This window comes from Cicer arietinum, chromosome 7 (assembly GCF_000331145.2).
Source record: "Cicer arietinum cultivar CDC Frontier isolate Library 1 chromosome 7, Cicar.CDCFrontier_v2.0, whole genome shotgun sequence".
Classification (NCBI taxonomy): domain Eukaryota; kingdom Viridiplantae; phylum Streptophyta; class Magnoliopsida; order Fabales; family Fabaceae; genus Cicer; species Cicer arietinum.
This window is the reverse complement of record NC_021166.2, coordinates 16203526-16216503: the sequence shown is the minus strand read 5'-3', so window position 1 is coordinate 16216503 and position 12978 is coordinate 16203526. Positions and strand designations below refer to the sequence as shown.

General features: G+C 30.5%; 1 protein-coding gene across 1 annotated transcript; it reads right to left on the bottom strand.

Annotated features, from left to right (window-relative positions):
• Positions 1-3227: 3227 nt before the first annotated feature.
• On the bottom strand, positions 3228-4306 carry LOC101494847 (uncharacterized). Its single transcript, XM_004509307.4, has one exon. It carries the CDS (start codon positions 4241-4243, stop codon positions 3461-3463), a length of 783 nt encoding a protein of 260 aa, XP_004509364.1. The 5' UTR covers positions 4244-4306; the 3' UTR covers positions 3228-3460.
• Between the last annotated feature and the right edge of the window lie 8672 nt (positions 4307-12978).

Sequence of the window (12978 nt, the reverse complement as noted above, 5' to 3'; positions counted from 1 at the left end):
TCTCACAAGTTAGAATTATATGCAGAGTCGTTCAGCGTTTTTTATTTTCAAAGTTAATTTTAAAAATAAAGTAAAATAGAGTTAAATTGGTTTTTTACTTAATTTAAAAACAATTTTCTCTTAAAATTCAAAATCTTATAATAGATTTCATAAATCTTAATTTAAAATCTTATTTAGTATTATGTTAAAGATGTCGAAATCACGGTGTGATTCTACAAAAATTATAATTTATAACTTTTGAAAATCACAATCATTCACTGTAATACGAACTAATTTTATCGCTCATCACTTCAACTATCATTAATTACAACTCTATCATATTTTAAAAATTGTGACATTTATTAATATAATTAGGCTTTAATACACCCAAAAGATTAGTAATGGAATTTTTCATTTATTTTTAGACACTGAAAAGAGGGATCCCTTCAATGTAATTCAATAGTAGTAAAGACATATTTTTTATGCTTATAATTGGACAAAAAATGAGTTTATTTTTTTATTTTTTGATTGTAATACGAAGGAAATACTTATTAAATGAACTTATATTTATTGTGTTATATGAATCATTTAATTGGAACAAGTAATGTGCTAACTAGAAGCACAATCAATGCATAAAAATGGAATGTGAAGAGTTTTGAATAATAGGAGTATTGGAGACTAAATCTTGGAAGTTAAAGAAAAAAATTATAAATTAAAAAATAAATAAGGGTAAATATGTCCATATCTATTTACATTGATTAATTTTTCATTTACATGTTCAAATCTAAAATAACTAAAGTTTCAGAGAATAAAGATATTTAAAATTTGAAAAACTCAAAATTGATTTTAGTTTTTAAATATTTTAAAACGTATATTAGAAAACCATCTTCAAAATAGTGCCAAATTTGTTTCAAAACTCTGAGCTCATACATTTTTAAAAACAAAAATTAAGAAAAAGACATTAGCAACAGTGCAATTTTTTATAATTGTAACAAATGAAAAAAATAATTTTGATAATTGAATTTTTCGATGTTCATAAAAATCCAAATTGGGGTTTTTGTTTACATTAAAGAATTGGGGAAAACAAAGTTTTGATAATTCAAAGCGGTAGAATGTGATTTTTTTAATAAAAAAAAAAATCAGGAATGGCTAATAGAGATTAAGCATACAACAGTGTGTACATACGAGGAAAAAAAAAAACAAAAAAAACCATTTTTTTTTTGAAAATATTTTTTTTATCTTAAAAGAAATAAATATTATTATAAACACATACATAAACTGTGAACTGATGAATTTAAATCCAAAACAAGATATTCAACTTAATAATATCAATATTTATTGATTGAATTAAAATTGAAAAACAAACTATAATACTTTACTTTTAAACAAATATAATTTATTATTTATTAAAATTGTCAGAATGAAAAAAGAAACTATCAATTGAAAGTCCACAAATTTTAGCTTATCAGATCATTTTAGAAGCCCAAAACTATAAAACTAGGAAGTGTTTGGAAAGTAATTGTCATTACGTTTATTGCATCCATTTACAAACACTTGCAAATTCGTTTTTACTTCGATTTCGATTGGATGTCAGAGTTTGGGGTTATCAGCTAACTAATATTTTTCTTATTTTCATCTAATTACTATTCCTAACTAATTAAGAGTATCTGAATAGACAAATTAATTAACCACTTGTTCAATAAGCACTTATATATAAATTCACTTTATAATCAGATAAAGAATTCGGATTAAACTCTTTTTGTATAAGTAGCAAGTTGCTTTGAAAAGTTATCTTATGAGTCTATGGAACGAGAAGAAGTCATTTGAAGCACCTGCAATAAACAGTGTTGTCTTCATTATGGCTAAATCAAAATTAGCCAACAACAGAAACGCCAGAAGAGTTTGACCTTGATGATATTTCATAGGATGCTTAATGAACCTTAAGAATGATGATCAACATGAAGGCGTCGGATGCTTGCATATAGAAAAATTAGGGTGCCACAAATATAATGAAACTGAGGGTTCAAGGCCAAGTTGAGGTGGAAGATGATGGTAAGCCTACTTTGACAATGAACATGGTGCAGATCAAATTACAGAGGATGAACATGAAGATCTCATGATTCGTGAGTTATTACTTTAAATTGCAAGGTTTAATTGTATAGTAGATGTGATGAGTTTGTGACATTTACTTCAGTTGCAACTCACAATGGAACAGATGCTAGTGACTAGGATTAAAAGGTGTGGATTGAGGCAAGAGGTAGATAGAAAGAAGGGGTTTTGAGTAATATCTCGCATGGGTTCGTACAAACCCATGGGCGAGAATAAGCCCAAATATATATGGCAAGTTCGAAGTCGGTCGAAGGAATGTAGACAGTGACACAAATGAAGCACCAAGAGAGCTAAGACACAGTATCAGATTGCTTAAGAAGTTCTTGAAGTTAGAGTGAATAAGAATAAAACTGGCACACTACAGGTACATTAGGGCAGACAGATGCTGGGGTTACAAACTGTGACCAAAGCACGATTAACAAAAGCAAAAGAACAAACACAATTTCACAGATAATGGGGGCATTCCGATTGAGGGATTTGGATAGCTAAATTTATATTTTGGGATTCTAAGAAAATTGAAAGAAAACATGATAGATGATCATATAACATTTCAATCACACTTAAAGGTATGTTAGTATCATCCTTTCGAAACAGAAGGTTAAGTGATTTGCAAAAACTATAACAGCTGAGTAAACCATAGTGTGTCAGAGTGCAACAAAGGCACACCTTGCCCACAGTTAGAAATCAATTAAATAAGCACATGAAGTGAAAAGGAGACCACTAACAAGCTTAGATAATGTAATACAGGCACAAAAATATCTCAAGGTTGAAAAACTACACCAGTATGAGACAGATTACTCATGTTTTCAAGACATCATCAAAATCGCATTTTTCAGAAATCAAAATGCAACCACACTGTTCAAATTCAGTCTATCTTTGTTCCTTTTGTAGTAAATCTCAATCCCAAAAAACACACATCTAGTAAATCGTGGACAGAGACAATGGTTCATCTTGCCAACAATGAAAATGGGAAACTCCACAATCACTCATTATCATTAACTCCTTTCTCATTAACACGTTATTAAACCACAAAATCGCAATCACAAGAACAATTCATACAAATAAATGAACCATCTAAAACTTTAACAAGAAAGGCAGGTGTTAATTAATCATAAATAGGGTTAATAGGGCATCATCGGTTATGAAAATTCAAATTCAAATCAACCATAAAAGAAAGCCAAATTGGCTGTGAACCAGTAACAGAGTCAGAACCAAAAACAAAAACCAGTCATCATCACCATAGCATCCTATGTAGTATAACTTTGCTTACCCAAAATTATAAGAATAATAATATATAAAGAGAAATACTAATAATCAGTTAAAATGTGCAAAAAAGAAAAAAAGAGAATATGTACTATTCAACCTTTTCCCTTCAACCAGAAGCTTCAACGCACTCCCTTGCAAAATGTCCTGGCTTTCCACAGTTAAAGCACGTATTCTTTCCTCCATTGCCACCGCCGCCGCTGTTGTTGTTGCCACCAAATCTTCCGCCTTCAAACCTTCCTCCTTCAATGCTGCAGTCCCTAGCTATGTGACCGACTTCGCCGCACTTATAACAGCCACCACCGCCGCTTCCAACTCTCGCAGTAGCGCAATCTCTCGCTATGTGTCCGATCCCGCCGCATCTGTAACAAGATGTGCCTCCGATTCCACCGCCGATTCCACCACCGTTGTTTCCTCCACGCATGCAATCTCTCGCGATGTGGCCGAACGCGCCGCAAGTATAACAAGCGCCGCCTCCACCTCCACCACCGCCCGAGTTATTACTCCGGTTGCATTCCCTAGCGATGTGACCAGTATCACCGCAGTTGTAACATCCAGCACCACCAGCACCGGCGCCGCCGTTCCTCCTGTCGTTGCCTCTAAATCCGCCGCCGAATCCTCGACCACCGCCTCCTCCGCCGTAGTTGTCCTGTCTGGACTGAAGAGGAGCGCCGTTAAGGCCGGTGACATCGACAGCTTTGGTTTTGTCGTTGTCGCCGGTAGCGATGGCGAACTCGACGTTGTCTCCATCTAGAAGAGTGCGGAAGCCGTCGGATCTGATGGAAGATTGATGAACGAAGAGATCTTCACCACCGTCATCGGGTTTGATGAAACCGAAGCCTTTGACATTGTTGAACCATTGCACCACACCCGTGAATCTCTCCTCCGCCATTTGATTCGAACCCCGAAGAAACCCTAAACACAACACTCTGGTAGAATCCTAATAGCTATAGCTCTCCCACAGCCTTTATATATATTCTCCTTTTTTTTTTTATGAAAATAATAAAAGATAATTATATTATTTTGATTATTTAAATTATTTTTTTACTGATTGAATATTTGTAAATTAAATCCAAAAAGTAATAATTTTTAAAAAAATGAAATGTTTTGTAAGAAAAAAATAGATTTAAATATAATTTTTTTTTCATATTTAATAATATTCATTTTATTCTTTTATCTTTATTTTGATTTTATTTATCTTTTACGGGTAATATATTTTAATCTTTGTAACAATTATATTAAATGTTATAACAACATCCGGTCATGGCAATATTTTTTAATCATTGTCAATATATCTCTAATATAATATTTTTTCTAAAAAAAAAGTCAATTTAATCTAATAATAGATTTACACTTGAAAACAAAAAAAGCTCACATGTATTGAAACATCTGTTGGCTATTTAAAATGAACAACATTTATTAGTGTTTAGTGTATTTTTACTTAATATTTGATCTCAACAATTCATAACAATAGTTAACAATTGTTTGAAAAGAGTTACAATAAAAATGACTAAAATATATCATTTATAAAAGATAGAGGAGAAAAATGAATAAAACATAGTTAAATATTTTATTTGTTTTTGTAAGTTCACGCATTTCTCAATTTCGTTTCTATAAGTTTGTTTTCAACTTAAATCAATAAGTTCAATTTAATTTTTAAATCATCTTGTTTTTGCACATTTGTCGTTTAAGTAATTAAATTGATTAAATAAATAAAAAATAAACGAAGAAAAATTGAAGGTATTATGTTTTAGTCATTTTATTCTAAATTATAAATAGATTTAGAGATTATGGTTATTTCCTCTTTTCTCTATCATCTAATCACCATTATCTAATCAGCAATATTTAATCACCATCATCGCCTAGTTCATGCATGCAGACTATGTTAGTGATGATTAGGGGTGGGAATAGGTCAGGCCAGGCCAGGCTTTGAAAGGCCTGAGCCTGGCCTACGATGAATTTTTAGGTCTAAGCTTGGCCTACGGCCTATCATAGGCTTTTTTTTTTGCCTGAGTCTGGCCTACGGCCTATCATGGTCTGGCCTGTAAGCCTATTTAAAAGCTTTATTCGCATTAAAATATTTAAATGTTATATTTTTGTTTTAAAAAGGTTAAATTAGGCCTTTATATACAAGGAAAATAAATAAAATTATAATCAAATCTAATAAAATTATAACTAACAAGTTTGTAATGCAACAACCTTCCCATAAAACAAAAAAAAAAAAATGATTTTTTATTTAAAAGAATATATTTTTTCTTGAAACAAACGCATTCACTATGCTCTCAAACAAACTCACCTTATTAACTGATTTTTTAAAAATACGAAACAAGCACCCTTTAAACCCTAAAAAATGATTTTTGATTTAAAAGAATAGATTTTTTCTTGAAACAAACGCACTCACTATGCTCTCAAACAAACTCAGGTTATTAACTCTCAAACATATCCTCTCAACCAAAATCATATTCACTCATATATATATATATATATATAAAGGTAACAAATAAACAATTATCCATACATTTTCGTACCGATTTATATATATATATATATATATATATATATATATTAAATAAAAAATTATTTTTCTAAACAAAATGATTTTTAAAAAATCAAAAACAAACACCCTTTAAACCCTAAAAAATGAATTTTGGTGTAAAAGATAATTTTTTCATTGAAACGTACCTATTATTATCTGTCAAACAAATACTCTCAAACAAACTCAAATTATTACCTCTAAACAAATCCTCTCAAACAAACTCATATTCCATACTAATAATAAACAATTAGGGTTTTCAAGTTTTATATACTACTAATATATATGAAGATAACAAATAACTAGTAGGTCGGCATGTCAGGCCTAATAGGCTTTTTTATAAGCCTGAGTCTAGCCTATTTAATTAAATAGGCTTTAAAAACAGCCTGAGCCTGACCTTTTTATTAAACAGACCAGGCCAGGCCAGACCATAAGTAGGTCAGGCCATAGGCCCCTGATGGACGGCCTGGCCTATTCCCACCTCTAGTGATGATCTAGGTAGTAGTGATCCACATGATTTCAGACAATTAGAATGTACCAAAGTTTGATCAGTTCAAAATAGAAGAGTTAAATAAAGATTACAAGTTTAAATTGGGGTTGAAGATTCGATGTTGGTCATCGTGATGCGACGATAAATAAAGGAGGAAAGAACCCTAATTTCAATCTAATTAATTAAGTATATGAGGACTAAAACATAACACCTTCATTTTTTATTTTTTTTTTCCATTTATTTTTTAGTTACTTAATTTCATTTTTTTATTATTTAATTTATTACTCTATCACGTAACTCATTCATTTGTCACATAAGTTGTGATTTTGTGAGAGTTTAGGCAACCACAAAATCCAGTTGAAAGTATAGTCCTTTGTAAGGGCTTTCTCGGCCACACAAATTACCCATTTATGAGGGTAAAGGGCGCCACAAAGGCAAGCTGTTTGTGACCGCCAAGGCCGCCACAAAATCAGTGTACTGTTACTCGTTGTGGCTGCAAAGGCCGCCACAAATGCCCAAAGGACCGTTGCTAGTTATGGCTGCTTAGGCCCCACAAATTAATTATTTTCTGACTGCAAAAGCCGCCACAAATGCTGTAGTTACCGTTGGATTTTTTGGTTGTTTTGGCCGCCACAAATGATCACTATTTTTCTATAAATATCACTTCTCCTATCATTTTTCATTTATACCTTCTCTCTAAACTGTCTTTTTAAATTTTCTCTCCACAAATATTATTTCTCCAAGTTTTTTCTCTACCTTGTCTCTTGAATTTTTTGTAAGTTTTTATTTTATATTTTGTTTTTTAATTTTATTTTTAATTTAAAGTTATTTATTTAATAAATATTATTTAATTTTTATTTTGACAATGGTGCTATTGTGTTTACTTCGAAGAGTTCTCTGTTGTGTGAAAGCTTCAAGTCAGACACTACCCGACATCAAGTTAGTATTTAATATATTTTAAATATTGATAATTAAACTATGTGATATTATAAATATTAGATATTTTTATATTATTTTTAAAATATATAAAAAGCTCGTTACTCGAAATGTTAGTAGATTTGTTTTAAATAAAAATAAAAATTATGTTGTTTACATAATATATGATAAATAAAAATTTGAAATACATGTAAAACTTATTGATTTTAATATAAATATTTTAAAAAAAAAAACATTGTTAAAATTGGTAATATTAATATTTATTGTTAGTCATTAAAAAGAGTTGTAGTTGAGTTCGTACAAAAATTTTATATACTTTAATAGTCTCTATTTTTGTTTATAATGACTTATTTTATGAAAAATTTCATTAAACATCATTTAAAATTTTATTTTGGTTTATATATTTATAGTCTGTATAATGATTTATTATATTGTTTGTAAATGCTCCCCTGATTGACATATAAAGTATGTCATAATTTATATATAATGCTTTTGAAAAATAAAGCAATTTATATATATATATACACATAATTTATATATTTATTTCATAATATAAATATTTTTATTTTTAATATATCATAAAAGATGATGTGTTGGTATGTATTTATAGGCCCCACGTGTCATGGTGATTTATTAACTAGAAGGAGGGTTGGAGCCAAAAATATATTTGCAAAGATAGTACATTTGCAAAGACCAAAAATATATTTAAACATATTAACTAGAAGGAGGGTTGGAGCCGACTCTCACATCCATTGTATCATTTTGCCCCTATTTAATCTTAAAGTAAAGATCCATTTTGGTTCTTGAGAAATTTTGAAAAATCCAATTTAGTCAATATGAAAAATAAAAATACTTTATAGTTCTCAAAAAAAATAAATCAGGCTAAATTAGGCTTTATGTGAACCAATTGAGTATTTTTTTTTTTGCTGAGTTGTCTAGTGACTCATCAACTTGATTATTCTACATGTAATTTCTATAAAAATAGACAATTAGATCATTAAAAATAATTAAATTAGACAATTAAGTCAATGCCAAAAATTAAATGAACAAACTTAGAGTCTCTGTTAGAGACTTAATTAACTATTTTTTATTGTTGTCAATGACTTAATTGTCTCTTTTTATAGAAATTGCATGATAATCAAGTTGATGAATTATCGGACAAGTCATAAAAAAATAAAATCAATTTTCTAAGTGTGGTTTACATAAGGAATAATTTGATCCAATTTATGTATTTTAAAATTAAAAAGTGATTTTATTTTTCTCAAAGGACTAAAATGAATCTTTACTCTTAATCTTAATCAAATGAAATTTAACAAAAAAAATATTCAAAAAGTGAAATACTATATAATTTTGTTTGGTTATTAAGTTTTTAGATTTAATTAATTTTTTATTTAGAATAGTTTGGATATGAATACCCATTAAAGTCACATATAATAATCAATCTCAATAGATATTTACAATAAAATTTTAAAAATTATGTATAACCTATCAATTACATAATTACAAACTTGAACTCAAATCACAATGAACTCTCTGCTTGAATCACAATGAACTCTCTGCTTGAATCACAATGAACTCTCTACTTGTATATATTTTATTATGTGAGAATAGGAGTTTAATTTTTTACAAAGATATTAGAGTTTTATTGGTGGTATTCATAATATGATATTTTTTTAATTAAAACAAAGTAGTAGCGATGTAGAAATAATGTGATTTAAAGAATCTACTTGGGACGAAAAATCACTCAAAGAATTAATCTCATGTAGTTAAACAACTTTATGATAGGCAAATGTGTTTTGCCAACTTTTTAATGATGAATGACATAATGGTACATATCAACATATTGCGTTAGGAAAATTGTACCGTACACTCCCCCACTCCCCCAGTCATATAGAAAAGACCATTTTGCCCTTAGTGTTACCTATAAAAATTCCTAAAAAATTTCACTTTCCTTTTTTCCACCCATTTTCTTCTAAACTTTAAAATATTCGAATCTCAAATTACAAAAACTTTGAAACTTTGAAACATTCGAAATTGAAAAATAAGACTAACATTCGAACATTTTAAACTTTCAAAACAATATTTTTTCAAATCTTCGAAAGTTTCTATGACGATGAAACTTTCGAAGTACATATTTCCCATAAATTATGAAACTTTCGAAAGTTTCGTTCAACATGAAACTTTCGAAATGCAGAAACTTTCAAACAAAATGAAAGTTTCGAAAAATCCAATTTCAAAACTTTTGGAATGCATGGAAAGTTTTGAAGTTGTTTCGAAAGTTTGAACTTCAATAAAACTTCCGAAATATGTTTTTGAAAGTTTGGCCTTCTGAAAGTTCCGAAATGCTTTTTTTTTTCAAGTTTTTTTCTATATATTTTTTTAATATTGATATATTGCAGTGTCTAGAATGAGATGTGTGATTGGCCAAATTATTCGCAACTTGATAGGCGATAGAGGTGACGGTGCAGAGAGAATTCTACCAACAACATCAAACAGACGACGTAACAAAGCAAATCATCCAATTAGGCAACATCGTCGAAGACAAGATCTCCAAGATGATGTTGTTGAGCCAACTGAGCATGCACAGATGGAGTAGGATGTCCCTGAGCCTCCACAGATGGAGCAGGCTGAGGAACAGTATGTTGCACATGGTGTCAGTACTGATGATATTCATTATGCTTCTGCACATGCTGATGATATTGATGAGCACGATCAGCAAACCGGATTCCTCGGGGGACTGATGGTGACACGTGTGTTGACACAATATGAGGACCACGTGGCTCGGAGGCTATGGAAAGGAGAGATATATGTTAATTAATTTTTAATTATATTTAATGATTTGTTTATTTAAGTTTATTAAATTAATTAATTTATGTTTATTTAATTAATTGTTTATTTAAGTTTATTAAATTAATTTATTTATGTTTATTTAATTAATTTTTTATTTAATTAATTGTTTATTTAAGTTTATTCAATTAATTAATTATTCTGTAATTACTCGCAGGATCATGGATCGTTAAAAGTTATTACTCATGGGTTGAAGCTTAAGAAGTTTGCCGAAGTTCCTGTGGCAGATCCTGTAAAGCATTAGATTCGAGAATCTGGGTTGATGCATTTGTCTTTAGGCTACCTCATTATGGCTGATGCTGGTCTGATATCCGCATTTGTTGAAAGATGACGCATGGAGACCAACTCATTTTATTTGCCATTTAAAGAGATGACTATCACTTTAGGCGACGTCGCGACTCTCCTGCACATCACACCCCATGATAAACTTTTTGATGCACCTATGAATATGAACACTAATAACGCTACAAGAGCTACATATGAGTACTTAGGTGCAACATGAGAGGAAACATGTGTTGATATTAATTATAATAAATTTGTCCAATATATATTGCAATGGTTGCGTGATTTATAAAGTCGTCTCATTCAAACTAACTAGTTTGAGTGTACTGCTAGAACGTATATGTTGTATTTAGTTGGCTGCACTACTATCGCCGATAAAACACAAACACGTGTTGAGGCGAAATACATTAGTTTTTTTTTTTTATTGATTTACGTCGTTGTCAGGACTATTCGTGGGCTTCCACGACATTGGTTTTCCTTTATGAGAATCTAATAGATGGATCAATCAACGACACTCGATATTTGGGAGGTTACATGGCCTTACTATAGGTATATCATTTATATTAAGTTGTGTCATTTATTTATTTAATAATTTATTTATTAAGTTATGTTATTTTATGATGTTACTTATGTTGTAGTGGTGGATTTACGAGTACTTACCTATGATCTGTAAGCGGGGCGATAGAGGAGCGATTCCTGCATATCTTCCAAGAGCATGTAGGTGGACTGCAAAACATGTTGTTGAAGGAGGATTAATGACATATCATCGGAGACTTGATGCTTTGTTGCTCGAGGATGTATTGTTTACACCAATTGATGATGATCAAGCTAATCATCTGTTTGTATCAATTTTGATGTCTTTTGGATATCTTCGATGTGGAGTCTTAGTCCCATATTTGCTAGAGCAATGTTTTCGACAGTTTGGTCGTATTCAACACATTTCGCGTGACGTTCCTCTGATGTCGAACAATATAGATTGGGTGTGGCAGACTACTATAAAATCATTTGTAGCGGCCTTTAAGAGCATATATTATGTTGCGACTTTTCCTAGAGAGGTCACTGCAGACTACTATGCATGGTACATAAGTGTTTCACATCCTCGGATCATCCCTCCATCCACTTTTGCACCTTCGAGTCCACTACATGATGTTGCACATGTCGATCCATCATCTTCTATACATGTTGCTGTTGCACATGCTGGTCCATCATTGGAGTGAGACCGTAGAGCAGCTGATCTTGTACGTAGAGCCATAAATTTGGTAGCTCCATTTAGTGAACTTCATATCATATTAAGTGAGTTAAGCCTCTGCTACACATGCCAGTATTGATGTTGTATGTAGAAATAAAACTTCACGCACTTTTGCCCTGAATATCCTTTGACCAAAAAGATCGTGTTTCTTCATGTACGCTTTCATTGCTTCCAACTCTTCTGAAAATTCATAATCTGATAAAGATTCTTCATCATCCAATTAGTGCTCAAGGCTTAACTTTCTCCCAAAAATATGAATGTTATCTAAAGGGATAACATTATCAGATATCTGTAACTTTGCCAACTCACAAGTACATGGTAATCCATGAGTTGTTCTGATTGAGCAACCACATTTTGTTTTGTCAGTACTAGGGATGGGAATAGGCTAAGTCGTCCGTCAGGGGACTATGCCCTGACCTGTTTAATAAAAATGTCAGGCTCAGACTGTTTTTAAAGCATATTTAGTTAAATAGGTTAGACTCAAGCTTATAAAAGAGCTTATTAGGTCTGACAGACCGGTCTATATATATTTTAATATTTACTCCATTCTCCATATTTTTCTTTCTAATTTCCATTGCCCTATTGCACACCAGGTATGTAAGCAACATATTATTTATTTTTATTTATTACCTTTATATTTTTATAAAAATCAATACTACTTATTTGTTATCTTTATATATATTATTAGTATATAAAGCTTGAAAACCCTAATTGTTTATTATTATTAAATATGAGTTTGTTTGAGAGGATTTGTTTAGAGGTAATAATTTGAGTTTGTTTGAGAGTATTTGTTTAACAAATAATAATAGACGCGTTTCAATAAAAAATTTATTATTTTAAACCAAAAATCATTTTTTAGGGTTTAAATGGTGTTTGTTTCTGATTTTTAAAAAATGATTTTATTTTGAAAAATCATATCTTATATATATATATTGGTATATGGAGAATCATGTAAATCGGTATGGCTATCTAGGCATGGATAATTGTTTATTTGTTACCTTTATATATATATATATATATATATGAGTGAATATGATTTTGGTTGAGAGGATTTGTTTGAGATTTAATAAGATGAGTTTGTTTGAGAGCATAGTGAGTGCGTTTGTTTCAAGAAAAAATCTATTCTTTTAAATCAAAAATCATTTTTTAGGGTTTAAAGGGTGCTTGTTTCGTATTTTTAAAAAATCAGTTAATAAGCTGAGTTTGTTTGAGAAGCTGAGTTTGTTTGAGAGTATAGTGAGTGCGTTTGTTTCAAGAAAAAATCTATTCTTTTAAATCAAAAATCATTTT

Bases quoted from the DNA above. Each gene is read 5' to 3' on its own strand.
- LOC101494847 (XM_004509307.4), bottom strand. From the start codon at position 4,243: ATGGCGGAGGAGAGATTCACGGGTGTGGTGCAATGGTTCAACAATGTC.